The 18,735-nt window shown below is 49.1% G+C and overlaps 2 protein-coding genes across 12 annotated transcripts in view; one reads left to right on the top strand and one right to left on the bottom strand.

Annotated features, from left to right (window-relative positions):
- The window catches only part of BRSK2 (BR serine/threonine kinase 2), a gene marked incomplete at both ends in the record, with an annotated part of 49,832 nt that extends 43,960 nt beyond the window's left edge, over window positions 1–5,872 (top strand). The window contains 5 exons of the mRNA XM_080912969.1: window positions 462–585; window positions 1,972–2,152; window positions 2,228–2,317; window positions 4,496–4,543; window positions 5,703–5,872. Coding sequence (XP_080769095.1) covers window positions 462–585; window positions 1,972–2,152; window positions 2,228–2,317; window positions 4,496–4,543; window positions 5,703–5,872 — 613 coding nt within the window. The remainder of the gene's footprint in view (window positions 1–461; window positions 586–1,971; window positions 2,153–2,227; window positions 2,318–4,495; window positions 4,544–5,702) is intronic.
- A 6,478-nt stretch (window positions 5,873–12,350) lies between these two features.
- Window positions 12,351–18,735, bottom strand: part of MOB2 (MOB kinase activator 2) — a 53,573-nt gene continuing 47,188 nt past the window's right edge. For 10 of the 11 annotated variants that reach the window (XM_080911465.1, XM_080911457.1, XM_080911464.1 and 7 more), the window contains 2 exons: window positions 14,053–14,177; window positions 12,351–13,384 (listed from right to left, as the gene is read on the bottom strand). In XM_080911465.1, the coding sequence (XP_080767591.1) occupies window positions 13,074–13,384; window positions 14,053–14,177 (436 nt within the window). In that variant the 3' untranslated portion in view covers window positions 12,351–13,073. The remainder of the gene's footprint in view (window positions 13,385–14,052; window positions 14,178–18,735) is intronic. The other variant, XM_080911459.1, reaches the window with a different exon arrangement.

Raw genomic sequence — 18,735 nt, 5'->3', positions numbered from 1 at the left:
TTATTGTTAAGGATAAGATTGGGATAAGGGCTGTAGGGTGAAGGTTGGGACAAAGGGTTCATGTTAAAGATAGGGGGGTATGGTTAATGACATATATGTTAGTGACATGGGATTCAGGCTAGGGGTATAGGTCTAGGTTATGAGTGTTAGGGTAAGGGTAGAGGTTATGGTTAGAGAAGTTTGGTTAGGGTTAAGTCTTTTGGTTTATAATTATAGTAAGAGGTATTTGGTTAGGTTTTATCTTGTTTGTGGGGTAACTTTAGAGTTGGGGACCACCCTTAAGGCTGAATTGTGGAGTTAGGGGAGTAGGTGTGGTCAGGTTAGCATAAGGGCCACATAGCCGGTCTGGGATGTGAGGAACACTGCTCTGTAGTAAGGGCTCGATGGACCCAGCCCCTATGAAGGTTACAGAAGTGGACCAGGCATCACATCCCCATCATGACAGCCTCTGCTCTGCCTAGGCTGGCCAAGAAATCATGGTTCGGGAACTTCATCAACCTGGAGAAGGAGGAGCAGATCTTTGTGGTGATCAAGGACAAGCCTCTGAGCTCCATCAAGGCTGACATCGTTCATGCCTTCCTGTCGGTGAGGCCATGGCAGAGACAGGTGGACACCCAAATCCATGGGCCCAGCCTCCAGGCAGATTATAGGACCTCTCATTTACACAAACAATGTACACCTAACCTTTTGTTCTTCTGCCTGGACTACCCCTGTCTCCCTAGGCCTTTATCCTGCTGGGAGATGCACAGCACCTCTGGGAGTGGGGAGCTGTCTATGGCTGGGGTGTGCTAGTCTCCAGGTGAAACCTCCCCATGACTGAGGGTGAAATAAAGGAGACCACATGCATCAAGAAGAGGCTATGACCCTGAGGGTTCTAACACCCACTCAATATCTAGAAGCCCAGTACCTTATTTCCCAGGCTATTTCTTTATTTGAAGTCTGTGACTTCCTGTAGCCCCCAGCTTGCCTGGAGAGGCTGATATTCTCAGAACATGGAGGCATCTCTAGGTTGTGACAAGTAGAAAGGTACAGAAAGACTGGAGATGAGACTTTCCAGCCAGCATATGAACTCCCAGAGTACTCTCAGAATTGACCCTGTCCCTCGTGACTCCCATGTAGGGCTGCCTTATCTGGGCCAGGCCTCTTTGAGGCTTTCTTTAGTGTGTACCTCCCACACCAGGTCCTCAGTCTGCTGACTTGTGGCCAAGGGGAGTCATCTCTCATGAGTATTTGTTTATTTGAAGGTACTTGCTCTAGGCTCTAGGGTACCGTTGCCTCATTAGACATTCTGTCCTGGAGTCCTTCAAGTTACCTAACTGAAGGATTTCCCTGGTGCCGTGGGGACAGCTTGAGAATGTATGCTAGAAGCTTCAGGCCAGGGAAGGCCATTTCTGATAAAGTGACAGTATTTAAGATTGGCCAGATTCTGGGCCTGTTGTGTTTCCTTAGCACTCCTACTCTTTGATGTGAGCCTGTGTCCTTACCCCCATCAAATCCACATCCCTTTACAAGGACCCTGGGTTACCAGATCAGCCTGGGGCTCCCATCTACTTCCCCACGGTGGCTAGTCCTGTAAGCTGGGGTGACCCTATCTTTCATTTTGTTCTTGCTACTGTCACGTCAATGTGACCAGAGTTCAGTGCTGTGAATTCACACACCTCATAGCTTCCCTGGTCACTGCTGTGATGCTCCTTCATCCCTGCCCCTGACTCGGGGTTGTAAGGTCATCTAGCCCCTTCCAGTTTAAGGTCCTTCTAGTGTGCACCCTGGGTGGCTGAGTGAGGGGGCTCTGAAGTGGGTTTTTCTGCCAAATGCTTGGTTCTCAAGACTGGAGATGGTTAGGAGGGCTGGTTTTGTGTTTGGTGCCCACATAGTGCGGGAACTTCTGATGCCACATCTGCAGAAGGTCAGGAGTGGGCTAGTGGGGCCTTCTGGTAGGCTGTTATCACATCCAACCTGTATACACTGCAGATCCCTAGCCTCAGCCACAGCGTTATCTCCCAGACAAGCTTCAGGGCTGAATACAAGGCGACAGGGGGCCCAGCAGTGTTCCAGAAGCCAGTCAAGTTCCAGGTGGACATCACCTACACTGAGGGTGGAGAGGCCCAGAAGGAGAATGGCATCTACTCAGTCACATTCACTTTACTCTCAGGTAAGCCACAGACTTGGTGGCTGTGTTTCACTCTCACTGATGCTTCTAGTGTCCTGACAGCCAGTCTTCCCCTAGGCCCCAGTCGCCGTTTCAAGAGGGTGGTGGAGACCATCCAGGCCCAGCTGCTGAGCACCCATGACCAGCCATCAGCCCAGCACCTGTCAGGTGAGGCGGGGGCTCAGCACAGTGCCTGTGGCTAGTGCTGTTTGGATGGGAGGTATGAAAAGTGACATGGCCTCCTACTCTGACGGATGCCCACCTCCCTGCCCTGAGCAGTGCTGCACCCCTCAGGGAGCAGGGCCCCTCCCCGGGCATGGTGGGCTGCATCACACTGAAAGGCGCCTCTTGTCCACCGTAGAACCACCCCCGCCAGCGCCAGGACTAAGCTGGGGTGCTGGGCTTAAGGGCCAGAAGGTGGCCACCAGCTACGAGAGTAGCCTCTGACGCTGGCAGGTAAGGTGTCCGGCCTGCTGCCGGGGAGGGGAGGGACTGCGGGCAGGGCCTCCTGCAAGAGCCAGGCTTGTCCTAAGAGGGGCACCCTGTGCCCACTCATCTGGCCTGGCTGCAGGCAGGCCTATAGGGTCAGCACCTAGGCAGCTAGATATGAGGGCAGCCTGAGTAGGCTCTGGGAGTAGGACCCAAGGCTCTGAACCTTGGGGCTCCCCTTGTAGCACACTCCAAGGGCTGGGGCTCCCTTTTTCAATGCCAATGACCACCAAAGCTCTGCCTTAAGCAGGATGGGCTCTGAGGCACTAGTTCCAGTATGGTGCTCAAGAAAGGCCACTAGGCTGCTGGTATTTATGGGAGGAAGCAGTATCTGTGTGCCTGGCCCTATGCATAGGCACACACCTGGGACCCTTATGTCAGAGTATGAATAGCTAGGGTATAGTCTATATAGCAATGGGACAGGCTGATGGTATATGGCATGGGACTGCTTAGAAGTCTAGAAGAGATGGGATGTGGCTCAGGACCAGCTTCTCTGAGCCCTATTCCCAACTTACTGTCTCCACAGCTGGGGCTATTAGGGTCACTTCTTGTGTGTATGTAGGTCCTTTCCACCTGTTCCTCATCCCATTCCATCCTCATTTCATTGCCTGTAGATGTACTCCCACTATGGGCCTCATCGTCCCCTGGCAGGTGGGGCTGGAGCCCTCAGCAGCCCTGGACTCATTCAGCTACCCACTCTTCTTGGAAGAAAGAAAGCAAGTAGGCCCAGGTGCCCCTAGGGGGCATTGTTTAAGTCAACCTTGTCTTTCTCGGGCTTTAAGCCTCCCTTTTGGAAAGAGAAAAACAGGCTGGGGAACAGCAGTAGTAGTGTAAAACTGAGGACAAGGAATGACAGGCAGAGGCAGGCCAAGTAAAACCAAGGGTCTCTAGCACACTGCTGGGGTTCTGCTCATGGTGACCCATCAGATACTGCAGCCCTCCTGTACTCCTGAATATCGGACAGCTCTCCATGCCCTATCCTATGACATGGTCTATCATACCTCGACCCAGTGCCATGTCCCAAATGTTGCAGGGAACATGGTGGGTGTATTCTACTCAGTCAACCCTGTCAGTGCTGGAGCCTACCCTTCACCCATTCTTGGATCTCAACCTGTCTCCCGATGCCCTCTTATTGTGTCCCTGAGTCCTGGGCTCTTGTCCAATGAGCCTGGTTCCAAAGACCATGCTGGAGGTAGGCAGAAGTGTGGACCTCCAGGATACCTGGAGGCCATCTATACAGGAATCCTATTTAGGGAGATTGGGAACCTCCAAAGAGTAGGCCCACTGGACATGTCCCATCAGGTCACCTGACTGAAGCAGGCCTAGCATAGCAGGAGAGACAGGTGTATGAAAGCCAGTGGGTAATGAGGTACAGGCACGACATAGCTGGCCTGTTACATCATGCCAAAGCAAGAGGTTATCCAGGCCGGGGAAGACAGGCCCACCATGAAGAAAGGTCAAATCCAGTCTTCTGGCTTTGGCTACTGGAGGGTGACCATTCACTATCTGCCTTGCTCCCACCCAGCTGTAGTCATGGGCTTCTTCTGACCTAGACCCTACCTCTCCGCTCTGCCCTTCCAAACTCTACACTTCCCAGGACCTGCCTGTACCATCACCTCGTCTCTACAGGCTCAGCTCCTTCCTCTTTTCCAGCCAGTTAATATCCTTGGGCGCTGCCTACTCCTATCCCTTCTCCTCTATGAGCTCCAACCCCTCTGGGCTCTGTCCACTCCTGGATCCAGCCCTCAGACCCTGCCCCCTTCCCAGCCTGGCTGGCTACAGGTTGCCAGCTAGCCCCAGGTAGCAGGTGGGCAGCCTGTTCACTCTTTCCCTCCCTCTTTCCATTCTGTGCTCCAGACACCACTAACTGTATGGAAGTGATGACGGGGCGGCTTTCCAAATGTGGTAAGAACTCCTCATGCTCACTTGGCCCCTAGCCTGCAACCTCCACTGTGTGCCCCCACAGCCTGACCAGTGCAATCCCACTGTCCCTGGGCTGTTCTGGGTCCCCTGTGTATGCACAGGCATTGGACCACCCACCACCCCTGGGCTCCATCTTCTGCCTAGAGTCGTCTTAACCACTCACTTCTTGCTCACCATTTCTACAATCAAGCTAGATAAAGGGACTTAAACTCTTAAGAGCAGAAAAAGGTCTTGTGCTTGAGGCCAATAAAGGTCCTATATGTAGCACTGCCCTGGAGGTAGTGCACACCTGTCCACAAACCATGCTAGTCAGAAGAGGAGAGGTATGCAGCACTGGGCTTAGAATGAGGTAAAGTGAGGGGATGGAATTGAAGTATTTCGACCAGCTGTATTGTAAGCACAGGCCCAGGAGGGTGGAGGGTTACCCATTACTTCTGCCCCACCCCCAGGACTAAAAATCTAGCTGTGGTTGCCTGTTCCCAGCTCCCTGCCTGCCCACCCACCATTAATCCTGTGTATCTGCTGCTAAACTGTCTGTACTAGCCAGGGCAGGGGTCTCCCTGTATGCTGCTGGTCACTGGCTCTGGCCACCCTTTCCAAGAGCAAGCATTACCCATAAAGCAGCAGACAACCCCAGGGTCCAACTCAGGCCTGATCTTTCTATTGCTTTCTACACCTAGCATTGGCCAGCTCATGTGACCCTGACACTTGGAAAGGGAGGCCCAGGACTTTCGGTGCCACATTGGGTGAGGGAGGGATCTCACTGCCTGTCCTGGGCCTCAGTTCTCAGAAGCAGCCCTCAGGCTCCATGCCACTTTGGGGATATGGAAGTCTGAGGGTCTATCCCACAGCAACTGCCCCTACCACTGCATTGCCCCTGGCACTAGGGACCCCACTGGCCGCCTGCCCACCCTGCTTGCTACCTGCCTGTCCTTGCTCTGCCATCCCATCTGACTTCATCTCGTTGGGTTTTTCTTTCTCTTGTCAAGGCTCCTTTGTTCATTTCTTTGTTCTTTCTCTCCTTTTCTCCCTCTCTCCCCTTGCCCCCCTTTTTTTCTTTTCTCTCTTTTTGTCTTCTGTTCTGTGTACCCAGGCACCCCATTGAGTAACTTCTTTGACGTAATTAAACAACTTTTTTCAGACGAGAAGAACGGGCAGGCGGCCCAGGCCCTCAGCACACCCGCCAAGCGGAGTGCCCACGGCCCCCTGGGTGACTCCGCGGCCGCTGGCCCTGGAGGGGACACCGAGTACCCGATGGGCAAGGACATGGCCAAGATGGGGCCGCCCGCCGCCCGCCGTGAGCAGCCTTAGACACTAGTCCCTCCCCAGCACAGCACAGCACAGCACAACACAGCACTGACTGTGGCCTTCTGCCGCCCTGTGTGGACCAGGCCCCACCTGCCTGCCCAGACCTTGTCTCAAGCCTGGGAGGAAAGGAGAGTGGCCAGGGTGCGGCCCGCAGGCTGGGCTGCTGGGCTTGCTCTCTTTTTCTCTCTTGCGGTCTCTGACAGCATCGCTTGTTTCCGCTCTGATACCAGGAATTATCCCGAAAAGTTAACATGTCACCTCCACGAGGCCATCCTCTGTGCTGCGTGTGGACACTGGCTGACCGAAGGCAGCTGCTGCGGACCACCCTCCTGCTGCTGCTGCTGCTGCTGCTGCTGCTGCTGCTGCTGCTGGGCAGAGAGGCTAGCCCACTGTCCACCACCTCTGCCTGGTCCCTGGCAGCTCCGCATGGCCCAAGGGAGGAGGGCCTGCCTCCCAGGGGATTCCTCTTCTAGCCCAGCCACCCTGGATTCCCAGTGACCAGATCTTCAGCAGGGACAACCTGACCACCATCTTCCAGGGTAGGGGACCATGGTGGGTGAAGCAGTGGGAATGGATTGTCCTCCACGACGCATTTGGAGGCCTCCTGGGCCATTCACCTCGCCTTTTCCACACGTTGGCCTCACCAGGGCCACCTCTTCTCATCTGCATCCATTGCTCCACCTTGCCAGGCTGCAGAGCTCCAGCTGTGATGGTTCTCATGGGCTGAAGTGGAGATAAAAGACCTGGGTGCTCCAAAATGCCAGGGGGCTGGGCTGAGACCAGTATTATTTATTTGCTCTTTTAATTTATTGAGTTTCTTTATGTCTCTGTTCTCTGTTCAGGGAAGGGGGAGTAGCAGCAGCACCCTCCTGCCATCTGTCTGTCTGTTCTGACTTGGGCAGGGTGGGTCTAGAGCCCAAGTTCCCTCTGAGGACAGAGCTGTTGTGGGGCTGGGGACAGTGGGGAGCCAGCCAGTGGATGCAGCACTGGCAAGCTACTGTAAACTTTAAAAGAATTCCTGCAAGATATTTTTATAAACTTTCTTTTCTTGGTTGTTTTTGGAAAAGGGTGTCGGGTGGGGCTGCTGGGGCAGAGCTAGAGTTTGTGTTTCGGCTCCTTGCTCTTGGCTATTTCTATACACATATACATATATATACATATATATATATATTTAAAGAACGATGTGGTTAGCTCTGTCCCGGGTTGTTTTATTACTACTTAGCAGCAGCTCCAGTTCCACACGAGGGCTCAGGGTACAGGGCATCAACCTGCACTGGCCAGCTGTGCCTGCTGCCCAGAAGTACTGCCCAGTACTTCTCTGCTGCACCAGGCTGAGGGTGATCTTGGTTTGGTGTCTGATTGAGAAAGTGTAGAAGGCCCTGAGCTGGTACCCTACTCACACAAAGGATGGCAATGGTACCTCCAGTTGGTTTTTTTTTTTTTTTTAATTAAAATAAAAGTTTAAAAAAAAAAATCAAAGCCAGAAATGGAGTTAGCAGAGTGCTCTGCAGTGGGTTCCTCTTGGAGGTGGCAAGGGCAAGGGGCCCACATCACTGCCTGCTGCCCACCAAAGCCCACCTCACTTCCCTCATCTTCAGCTTTTGTCTGTGTTCCGTTCTGTCTGGCTGAGCCAGTCCCTCCCAGCTGGCCCAAGGTGCCCAGCATAGCAGCAGGAGGGGCTGGGGGCAGGTTTCATGCATGCCTTTGCTCTTCCCCTCATGTACAGATTTTAATGCTTCTATTACATTCAACCACCACAGGCTGGGATTTCTATACATAGAACAAAATCAAACACCTGTAACAACAGCAAAGCCACGCAGTACAAGTGGGAAGGGGCATATCTACGGTGTCAGGATACTGAAAGCAATACCTCTCGTTAGCCTTCCTCTTTTGTACTTTGGACATATGCGGATTCGCAGACATCACAAAAATGGACAAGCCCCATCTGGTGTAACCCCTGTCAAATAACTGTGAGCAACTTCAGTTCTGGAACAATAAATTCCTTCGGTAAAGACACATGATGCAAGGTTTCCATCCGGGCTGGGTGGGTATGGGAAATGGCACAGGATGTTCAGAAGTGACTCTTGTCACCAACTGTACCTATCTGGGCTGTGCTAAGGTCTACCCTGGATGAAGATCCATGTGTTAGGGTCAGTTATTCAAGCTGGGTGTTTCTCTAGGCTGTCTTTCACCAGGGGTGGGCTTCTAGTTGAGAACAGGGCTAGGGAAAGAGCACTCTATGTATAGAGATACTGGCTGGCTGGCAGAAAGCTTTAAGCTTCACTGGATAAGATAGGAATGAGAGTGTGCTATTTTCCTCATGGCACTTCCATCACCCCAAATATTGGAGTCACCTAGCACTTAGACTTTCTCTGGGAGAAGAGTCCATGACCACACTACCTGTGATTAGCCAGAGCTGCCCTGGCTTTATCACCACCTCTCTGCTATTACATTGAGCTCATGTCTAGTATCATGTCTTGAATGCCCAAGAGTCTGAGGTTGGACAATCCTTAGGAGTCTCATCAAAGTGCTCAGTTCGTGAAGCTGTGTGTTTGGCAAAGGTGCCACACTGCTTGGTGCCAGTGCTCTCTACTAGATAGCACGTGACAATTCAAGGCTGATGATTCTTTATGAAGGCTACTGCCTTGCACTGTGGGAGTTCACAGCACCCCTAGCCTCTACATAGTAGATGCCTGATGTCTTCTATCCTGTTGGGGCAGCCAGGTGCTCTCTGATACTACCATGTATCATGTATCTCTTGGGAGTAGAGTGGTCCCAAATGCAGTCCTGCCCTAAAGCTAAGGCCTGGGTAACACACAATCTTGTCAGAGAAGCCTAAGAGCTTTTTTTTTTTTTTTTTTTTTTTTTTTGGCCTAGGTTTGTTGTAAGCTAAGCAGGGGGTAGCTCTGCAGACTCAAGCTCAAAATAAGAAGCAATGAACTAGGGTCACCCTTTGCTAAATTCTGAATGTCACTGGTCCCTCCAAGAAATGGGATACCCAAAAGGCACTTAGTGTAGACAAGGGACTAAATTCCTATTGCGGCTTTTCAGTTAACTGTAGCTCAAAACACAGGTTTAGATAAGGATCTGATCCAAAGGTGTCTGATTATCTGGGTCTGGGGTATCAGGATGCTAAGATACCTTCCTGTAGTCTTAAATCTGCTTTGCTGAGCAGCAACCCACCCACTCCCACCCAATCTTCCTCCAGCTGGCCCACTGGCTGTTTAATCTACAGTCAAGCTTAGTGAACACTAAGGAGACCAGTTTACTTCACAGACCCAACAGCTTCCCACCTGCACACGACTGCACCCCCAGGGCTGAGAAAGGATCCACCCACAATCTCATTCCTGACACTAGGCTGTTTTGATTGTACATAAATCAAAGAAATCTTAGCTTATTATTCATACAAAAAATAAACAGGAAGAAATGATGTACCAGATATGCCTTGTGCAGTTCACACTGATTATTAAACCTAGTGGCCTGCACATTAGTCTAATGCAATTAAAATGAGAACTACTAAAAAATAAAAATCCTCTAGAGGCTAGGAGCTAAACCTGATTGGCCTAGCAGTGTGTAGGCAGCAACAGAGGGATACTCTAATGGATCTTTCCTACCCTGGGTGGTAAAGCACAGCCTGGTACCCACAGGAGATGCTGAAAAACCCAACCTCTATCCTGGTGAGCCATCCCAGGCTTCATGTTACCTTCTGAGAACAGAATGGCACAATTCTTTGAAGGATAGGGGGTCTCAAAACCTTTCAGGTCAGCTACAAAGTTGGCTGCTGTACACCCCAATCAATACCTTAATTCTGGCTCACTATGGATAGCCAGTCTGGATGGATGGCTCCTTGACAAATGACCCATTCTCCTGAGGCTCAATGCCCACCCTCCACTGACACCACTACCCACTAGCCCAAGTCTCCTAGTGTAATTTACAAAAAAAAAAAAAAAAAAAAAAAAAAAAAAAAAAAAAAAAAAAAAGCAGAGGATGATTGTGGTCACCAGGGGTGTAGAGCCATCCTGGAGCTGCTAAGGTTCCTGAGGTCAGTCTACCCTTTGCTCATAGCTTTGCCTCAGCCTTCCAAACGGAAGCTCCAGGTTGAGTCACTGTGTTGTTTCTAGTTCTACTGGCTGCTGCCCCTCCCACTGTTGCTCACTAAGGGCCTGGGTCACCTCCATGTCCATATCAGTTATTACAACCTTCATCCCATCTGTAACTCTATGTCCTGTCAGTGCTAAATAACATTAACAGGTTCCAGGGTGAGGACCAGAGCTTTGATATGAGAGGCATAGTCTCAGTCTGCCCATGGACCCCACTTAAACTTCCATCCCATAGGTAAAATACTCAACACATCCCAAAGCCTCAACACAGCATAGTATGAAGCCAGGCCCTATACCTCACCTTGTTAGCTCAGAAGCCTCAAATTGCATTCTACAAGTCAAAGGAGGGTGTTAGGTGTGATCCATCCTAGGAGTGCTCTTTCTACTCTGATAGGCCAAAGAGCTAGACAAGATCATAGGCTTCCAGCTACAGGACAAACAGGAAGCCAGTGGCAGGCATACTCTACGCCTCAGAGATCTAGCCCTGTGTCCTGTTTGTAGAAAAAATAGCATTCACTACTGCTCTAGTTAGCTTTCTACCTGAAACCTCCCTGGCTCAACAGATGCTGTTTCATCCCATCTCAGGGCTTCTGGTGAGATGCACTGTTCTCAAGAGTCCTATCCGACTTCTGTGTCTCTCACAGGATTCAGTCCCTAAGACAAAAAAGCCTTGTCTACAAGTCCTTCACACATAATCTGTGCTCTACTTTTATCTTTTAGTGAGAGGACTAACATAAGGTGTCAGTAACTGCTGAATAGTCCAGGCTAGCCTTTCTGCCTTGCTGAGGTCCAAAGAACTGCATAGGTTCATCTGGTCTCTATCTCTGGAGCACGTTTTCCTGACAGCAAAACTTTTGTCAGTCACACGGCCTGAGTACTCCCCAGTCATTAAGTGTTAGCTCCCTGATGATCTATAGCTCTTCATGGACCTACTCCATGTGGAAGACGGAGACAAGATCGTCAAGGAAGGGACAAGGAAGCAGTAGGGAGCCATCCATGTGGGGGAGGGCATGCACAACTACCACATATACCTTGGCACTTTCCAAAAGCTCTGACACTATCATGTGGTCACTTCTTCTTATGAGACCAAACATATCAGATGCAGCAGCAGCAGCTCTCCTGACCACCAAAGAGAGGTGGAGACATACCACTTCACTTAGACTGTCTCAGGATCCACACAGGAGCTCCAGCTAGAAACTCATCTTCCCAGCAGCTAGCCATGGCCTCCGTACTGGGTATCCTCCCCTCCGCTAGGTGGTCAGGACTATGGTAGCTGTTCCCTGAGGGGTTCTGCCTAGAATCCAGCTCTCCCTTTACTTGGGAGCTCAGAAGGCAGTAGCACTGAGCCAAGCTATCCCTTTGCTACACAACTATCACTTTGTTCCTGCCATCCCTTACCCCCAGGACTCCACATTGACACATAGCCAGCTGAGGTCCTGCCACAGGATCCTATGTCCCAGACATACAGTTCCACTGGCTTCTACTTAAGGGGTCAATGTTGAAACCAGAGATGTGGGAAGATGCTCAGGCAGTCTGGTGGGTTCCAGTCCCAAGAACTGAGACAAAAAGCTTGGAGTTGGTACAGGGAGTTGGCTTTTTTTGGTTGGTTGTTTGACAAGAGCTCTCTGTGCAGCCCTAGGCTGGCCTCAAACTCATAATCTTCCTGCCTCCGTTTCAGAAGGACTCCTATGGAGGAGTAGGCCCAGGCTAAGATTCCATGTTCCATGGATTTTTTTTTTTTTTTTGGTAAATCAGACAGGGGGAAATGGCCACTGAGAATGTCACAAGACAGGTGAGGTTGGTCCAGATGTTACCAGAAGAGCCTCCAGGCCAAGTTCAGCCTCCCAGAGGCATCTGATGGTACAGTAAGTAAAAGGTGTGTGTGTGTGTGTGTGTATGTCAGTAGCCACAAATGCATTGCACAGGCTAAGACAGAAGGCCAGGCAAACACCAAATCCTAGAAGGGTCTCATAATTTAAAGTAAACATATCAGGGGGTCTCTGAGCATCCCAGGAATCAACCATCAGAGCTTTTGGTGCCAGTTGGTAGGCACAGCAAGCATGTTGCCAAGATCCAAAGATTTGAGTTTGCTGTCTGAAGACCAAGCCATTACCATGCCTGGCTCCATTCTTCCCCCACTGGGGCACCAGGCCAACTCCAGGCTTGGGCTTAGATCCCATTTCCACTTAGGCAACAGGTTGCCTGCTCCTAGACTCCCAAAGTTGAGCCAATTCTACAGGCCTGAAGACCTCCATCTTTGCTCAAGAAGGTAGAGCCAGTGAGGACAAGGTTAAGGTGCTTGCACCCTTCCCTACCCAGGAACCTCAGGGAAGACTCAGAACAATATGAAACAGCAGGCTGAGAAGACACAGGCTCTGACCTGAGAGAATTCTTTTTATTATGTCTGAACAGATGAACTAAAGCAGATTCTGCCTTTCACTGACAGCCCTGTCTCCATACAGGGCCTCAGCCAGGTCCTGGGCTGCCCTGTCCCCTACACACAAATGGGGCCTCCTTGGGGCAGTTAGGAGGCAGCAAGAAGGGGTAATAGGAGCAAGCAGCAGGTGTGGGCCTTCCTGGGTCACCCCAGGTAGGCCTTCTCTACCCCAGGAACTCTGAGCCAAGATCCAGGCAAGAGCTAGGGAGGAAAGCTGCAGGGCAGGCCTCTGTAAAAGCCCAGCCCCAAAGCACAGCAGAACTTCAGATCTGCAGGGCAAACCCCATAAGGGGGAGACACCTTTCACAAGGTGCTCCTTTCGAAGCCACAGAGCTTCCCCCAACCCCCCGCCATGGGGGAGGGGAGGGCAAGAGCCACATGGAAGACCCAAGAAAGAAAAACCCCACAGAAGAAAAATCAAAACATCAGTCCAATAAATGTTTGTTGAATGAATGAATGACTCCAAAGGCTCTTCACTACAAACAGCACTCATCCATCCAACAGGGAAGTCAGGAAACACGCCTTGACTCCAGCGGCATCCATGGAGCCCACACTCTGAGCAGCCCGGGGCCCTCAGACCTTGCCACCAGCACGCCCGGGCATGTGTGCGCACACACAGACACATAGTTGTCTTTTTGCACATGTGCACCCATCTGGCCCTGGAGACTCATCTCTCCTTCACGTGGTTCTGTGCTCCAGAAGCTCCACTGCTGGCCCCATCCCCAGTGGCACCACTGTTACCCGGGCTGTTGCACAGCACCTCAGTGAGGTCGTCCATGACAGCGGTTTCTTTGGGGTCAAGCAGGTTGAACTCTCTGGCAAAGAGGATGAAATGCACGTACAGTGTGTTCAAGTGTCCATGCAGCTCAAGGGCCAGGGTCTCCTTGAAGTGGGCCCAGTAGATGTGGCCCAACACATGAAACAGATACTTGCAGATCTTCTTCACCAAAGACTCGAAGGAGCTGGGGAATTCTCTGCCTAGGGGGAGGCCACATGTCACAGACCTGCAAGGAGGCCAGGCTCCTACAACTAGGCTTCTCTGGATGGGCCTCAAGAGCTCACAATTGCTACCACTCCTCCAGAGTTCCTAGCAACCTGTCCCCCAGAGTGGCATCTGCCCAGAGTAACAGGTGCTAGCTGAGCCATGCTGGTCGCCTGCACAGCAAAGAATATGTGGTAGGCACTCAGGCTCCATGTGCTTCCTCCAGCAGACACCCAGGGTATCTGTAGAGCAGGTAGGGGAGCAGTAACAAGTACATGGGAATCCCTGTAAGCCAGTGCTGGCCCCTTTACTGTTCAGCATGAGTTTTCTGCCCCCATCAGGACCTTGACTGGTCTAGAAATACCAGCCTCAAGAAGGTAGACTGTGATGGCCTCATTGTGCGGAGCTGGTAGCAGGGCCAAAGGGACCCAAGTGGTGGGCCTTAGAGTATAGGTGGGCATTTGTCCCCAGCTGGGTTGAACTCTGCATGGGAACCTTCCTCCCTCTTTAGCCCAGGTTCCCTGTGCCAAGCAGAAGCTAGAAACATGAAACTGTAGCCCTTCTAGACCCCACTTGCAATCATACCCCAGAGACTCTCTAGTCCAGTGCTGAAGAACTTGCTGGTGTTGCATAAGGATTTGGGTGCAAGCTGCAAAAGACATACCGTATTTTGTGGGGAACACATCTTCATCAGTTACCAGCTTCTGCACAGAGCTCATGACAAAGTCAACATACTGGGGGGCGGTGCACTTGACCTTCTTCCCCCGCTCGTCATACCAGTAGTATTGTCTGTAGGGACAGAGACTTTGGTCAGGGTGTCAACCCTGCCAAATACCCGCCCCAGTGTAGGCTCCCACACATACAACACAAACTCAAAGGCGGCAGCAGCTGGGTGTGGTGAGCTATATACAACTGTTCCAATGGGACAAAGTGCTCAGAACAGCATCTGAGGAGAGCAAAGGCCTCATGTACAGGTAGCCCAATTTGACACATTATCTCTGCCTACTTCTGGAGATTTTACTTCTTTTAAATAAATCTGTGCCTTTTATAATTAATTGGTTATCTGTCTAGGAGGTGGCCTGCCACTAGTCACAACCTAGAACCTTGACAGTGTTCTATTCCCAGAATTAGAAGCCACAGTCTTCCCATAGGGAATAGTAGATGCCTGCAGTCAATTGACTTGACCCCTAGAGGCCCACCTCAAACCCTTTAGCCTATGCATGAGGTAGCCAGTTCTTGTGTGATTGCCAGTTCTGAGAAGACCAGCCTCAGGGATGGAGAGATACTAGATGTATAGAGCTCCTGGGTCTTAATCATGTACACTATCACAGTCACTCTGTATTCTATCAAAAGGAGCTAGTGCTGCCGCCTCAGGCATCTCCTTAGGAGATCTTGGATAAAGCAACCACAGGAGCCTCTCACAAACCTCTGGTATCTGGGCATGCTGTGGAGATGTTACATCATGTTGGTGTTCTAAATTCAGGGCACAGCATGCTCCTCAAACTCCTGTTTAGGGCCTGTGATTCTTTCCAAATGGGGACAATAGTGGACCATACTGTTAAATTTGTCCCCATGGGAAGGGGACAGTTCTATGTTAATACAAGTTTTCATGTCTCTAAAGCAAAGCCAAGGACAGGATTATGTTCACAGCAGGTCTGTACATCATTTCATAAGAACGCGTCAAAGTTATCCCATATGCTCTGCCACCTGTATCTCATCAGTATGACATGTTCCTCAGCACCTAGTGTTCTGCAGTACCAATGTGGCCTTTGTGTTGCTTTAAAACCCCATTTGTGTTATCTTTATAGTGTCTCACTGCCACGCTGTCACTGCAGCAACTGGGCCTTCCCTGTTCTTGTTGGTCAAGCCACTGCTTGCATGCTGTTGCACTAAGAGTTCTCTGCATGTCCTGGATACTAGTTCTTGTGTAACAGGTGCCTCCCAGATGTTTCCACATAGTTTGTGTTTGTTCTTTCATCTCACAGTTGTCTTTCTTAAAGAAGAAGTTCTGACTCATCATGAAGTCCAGTTGGCTGAGTTCTGATCATCAGAGGGCCACTCCTTTTGTGTAATGTCCACCAACATAATACTAGGTCACAAAGGTCCCCTCCTGCCTCTAAAGCTGTTGTATTTTCCCATTTCTGTATCAGGTGGGAGCCTTAAAGTTGAGGTACTTTTCCTTTCCTTTGTGTAATATTACACCTCACAGAAACAGTTGTTTGGAAACAAAACCAAACAGTCCTTTTCTACACTCAGTTTCACTGGCCACTTCATCAGAAATCAAAGGATTATGCTTTTGGGTTTCCTTTTGGATTCTGCTCTGACCCACTAACTTCTGTCTCACAGCTGGCTAACACCACACTTCTTGTCACTATGTTTAATAATATATCTTCAAACTGTGAGCCTCCTCAAGCTGTACTGTTGTGGCTACTCCTGCTGCCCGTTTCGTGTAAATTCCAAAACACAGAAGTCTAGTAGCTAATAGCTCTAATGGAGTTTTTAACTGAGAACATACTAAACCACAGGTTCACTCAGTGTAGATTTGTATGTTAAGCTGTTGTCTTCGATCCAAAGAACACAGTGAAGCTGTTTGTGTGCTGTCTTTGACTCTCCGTCCTGGGTGTCTGTGAAAAAGCCCCGTGAATGCTGTTTATAACCAAACATTTTGTTGCCTTTGGAGTTATTATAAGTGGTTCTGATTTATTAGTTAGGTTTTCAATCACACAGCTAGCACACAAACCATTGACTGTTTCTGTGTGCTGATCTTGCAGAATTTATGTTGTTGCTAGACTTCAAAAGTTGTGTTCTTTACAGAGCGGTAGCTGATTTTTTTTCTTTTCTAATATGGACTTTTACTCCCTCTCCTGGATGAGCATTCAATTTTTCTTCTCCAAAGAACAGGTGATTTCATGCTAACTGTGTAACATTTGAAGAGGATCCTGCAGTTTCCTACCTTTGTAATGTCTGTTAAATTCATAGGGAACTGGTGCACATTCTTATGCTCATAATTTCTACCTTTGCTCTTATCTTTATGTCTTTTGCTAAGGCTTATCAACTTTATTGTTCTTTCCAAGCAAGCACATATTTTTCCCTTACAATTTCTAAAACTCAACTTGAGTGTCTTCTACTCTTGTTTTATGATTTCCTTTCTTATGTTTACTTAGGTTGGTTTTACTCTTGCTGTCTGAGGTCTGTCTAAAATGTGCACCTGGTGTTGTAAACTGCTTTCACCACCTTGCTGTAGTTACATCCCACAAATTCTTTTCTTTCTTTTTCTCTTTCTCTTCTTTCCCCTGTCCCCCATTTTCTTATACCAGTTTACTCCATAGCCAGGACTGGCCTCAAACTCATAGCAATTCTCTTGCCTCAGCTTCCCAAATGCTGGAATTACAGATGTAAATTACCAACTACAACACTTGGCTTATCTCAGTAACTTTGAAGTTTTGCATTTCTACTTATGTTTAGTTCAACAAGCTTCTCAATGCCTTTCAGGTTGTTTTTCCCCGACCTATAGATTATTTAGGAATGTGCTGGTTAAAAAGTGTTTGGGAATTTGTGTGTTAATTTTCTGACACTGATTCCCAGTATAACTCCACAATGATCAGATAACTTACTAAATGTGACTTCAACTCTTTAAAGTTTGTCAAGGGCTCTTCTGGGAGCTGGGACAGCATCCTGTTTGGTGAGCACTCCTTGTAAAGTTGAAAATACAGTTCATTTTGCTGCTGGGACAGAATGCCCTTAACTGGCACCTCTTTCTCTTGCCCTTCCCCTTGCAGCTGGTGGTTTGCTTTGTGAAGCTCTGCCATCTGGCACACAGACACTGAGGAACACCACTGGTCTTTCCCAATTCACAATTTCCTTCTGTAACCTGGCTGATTTTGAGTCTCTATTGCATGAACACAGCTACTTCAGCTTTCATTTGGTAGTGTTTTCTAGATTTGCCATCTTCTACTGTTAAGTCTCCTAGTTTACAACATTTAAAGTGCCACTATGAGCCAAGAGCAGGTGGGTGGAATATACCTGTGATTTCTGCTACTTGGCAGATAAAGACAGGAGGGTGCCAGCTCTAGGTCAGCTTAAACAACATGGCAGAATTCTGTTTCTTACAAAACTTTAAAACAGGGTAGGCCATATGGCTTGGTAAAATGCATAAGGCTCTGAGCTTCAGCCTAAATCAGTCAACCAACCAATCAATCAAAATGAACTCTTTGGTGTATCTAAGATCCTCAAACCCCTAAAATGAATCCTTCTAAGGTCATTTATTAGTAAGTAGGCTTCTGGAGGTGATCAAGCCACAATGGCAGTGCTCCCATGATCAGTACTCATGCTTTTCAAAAAGAGCTGCTGAAATGAACCAGAAAGCTCTTCTGAGACTCCAAACCTGGGTCTGAACTTACAGCCCATGAGAAATATAGCTGCTTTTCAGGAGCCTCCATCATGGACACTTAATCACGGCAGTCCAGACAGACAACACTGAGTGTTTCTCATATGGAGTTCAGATTTAGTTCTACAAGAATATTTTCATAAATATCTCTTGGAAACTCTCATGTTCATATTGTGGCGGTCACTGCTAGATTATAACGCCATTGTTGGTTTTCTGCTTGTTCTGTTTTTTAATCTTTATACTTCTGTGCTCTTGCTGTATGTGGGGGTATCTCCTCTCTGTCTTTTTAAGTATCCCATTTCAATTTGCCTGTTATGGTTCTGACTGATTTTGTGTCATTTTTTGAAGTTGCTTCAAGAATTTCAAAGTACAAATTTGACTTTTCACGCTCAAGATTTTGCTCTGAGTTTGGCATTAGTTGGGGAAAGTTAGTCACCAACAGAAAGTAAGGAACCTCTCCCCTCTCACCACCATGGCTCACATGTCCCTTCTCTGAACCCTGAGAATATGTCAGATCACAGTCCATTTCATTCTCAAACTACTACTGAGAGCTCCAAAGAAGAGTCTGTGTCTCTCATGTTGCTATGACTCTTCTTTTGTGCTGTCACACGCTAAAGAACTGAAGGTCAAACAGCTTGCAGTGGTCTATTCAATTGTGCTCCTGAAGGGCATAGCTGCTGGATATGGAATGTGGAACAAAACCCTTTCCCTGCAGCACCTGAGACATGGAGGTGCTTCCACAAGGCCCACAGCTCTGCCTTGGATGCCATGGGGCCTTACTGTGTTGGCATCTGTGATACTTCACAGATCAGTCCTTAAGGGTTCACTCAGCTCTGCCAATGTAAAGGGTGAGAGACCTCTTCAGACATCTTTCTAAATATGTCTTAAACCCCTGGTTCCCAATGCTGGTTTTAAAGGTTATCCTGCAGGTGCTATAAGGATGGAAATGAGTCCTAGCCT

The sequence above is a fragment of the Micromys minutus genome (genome assembly GCF_963924665.1).
Source record: "Micromys minutus genome assembly, chromosome: 2".
Taxonomy (NCBI): Eukaryota; Metazoa; Chordata; class Mammalia; order Rodentia; family Muridae; genus Micromys; species Micromys minutus.
This window is presented reverse-complemented; position numbering and strand designations above follow the sequence as displayed.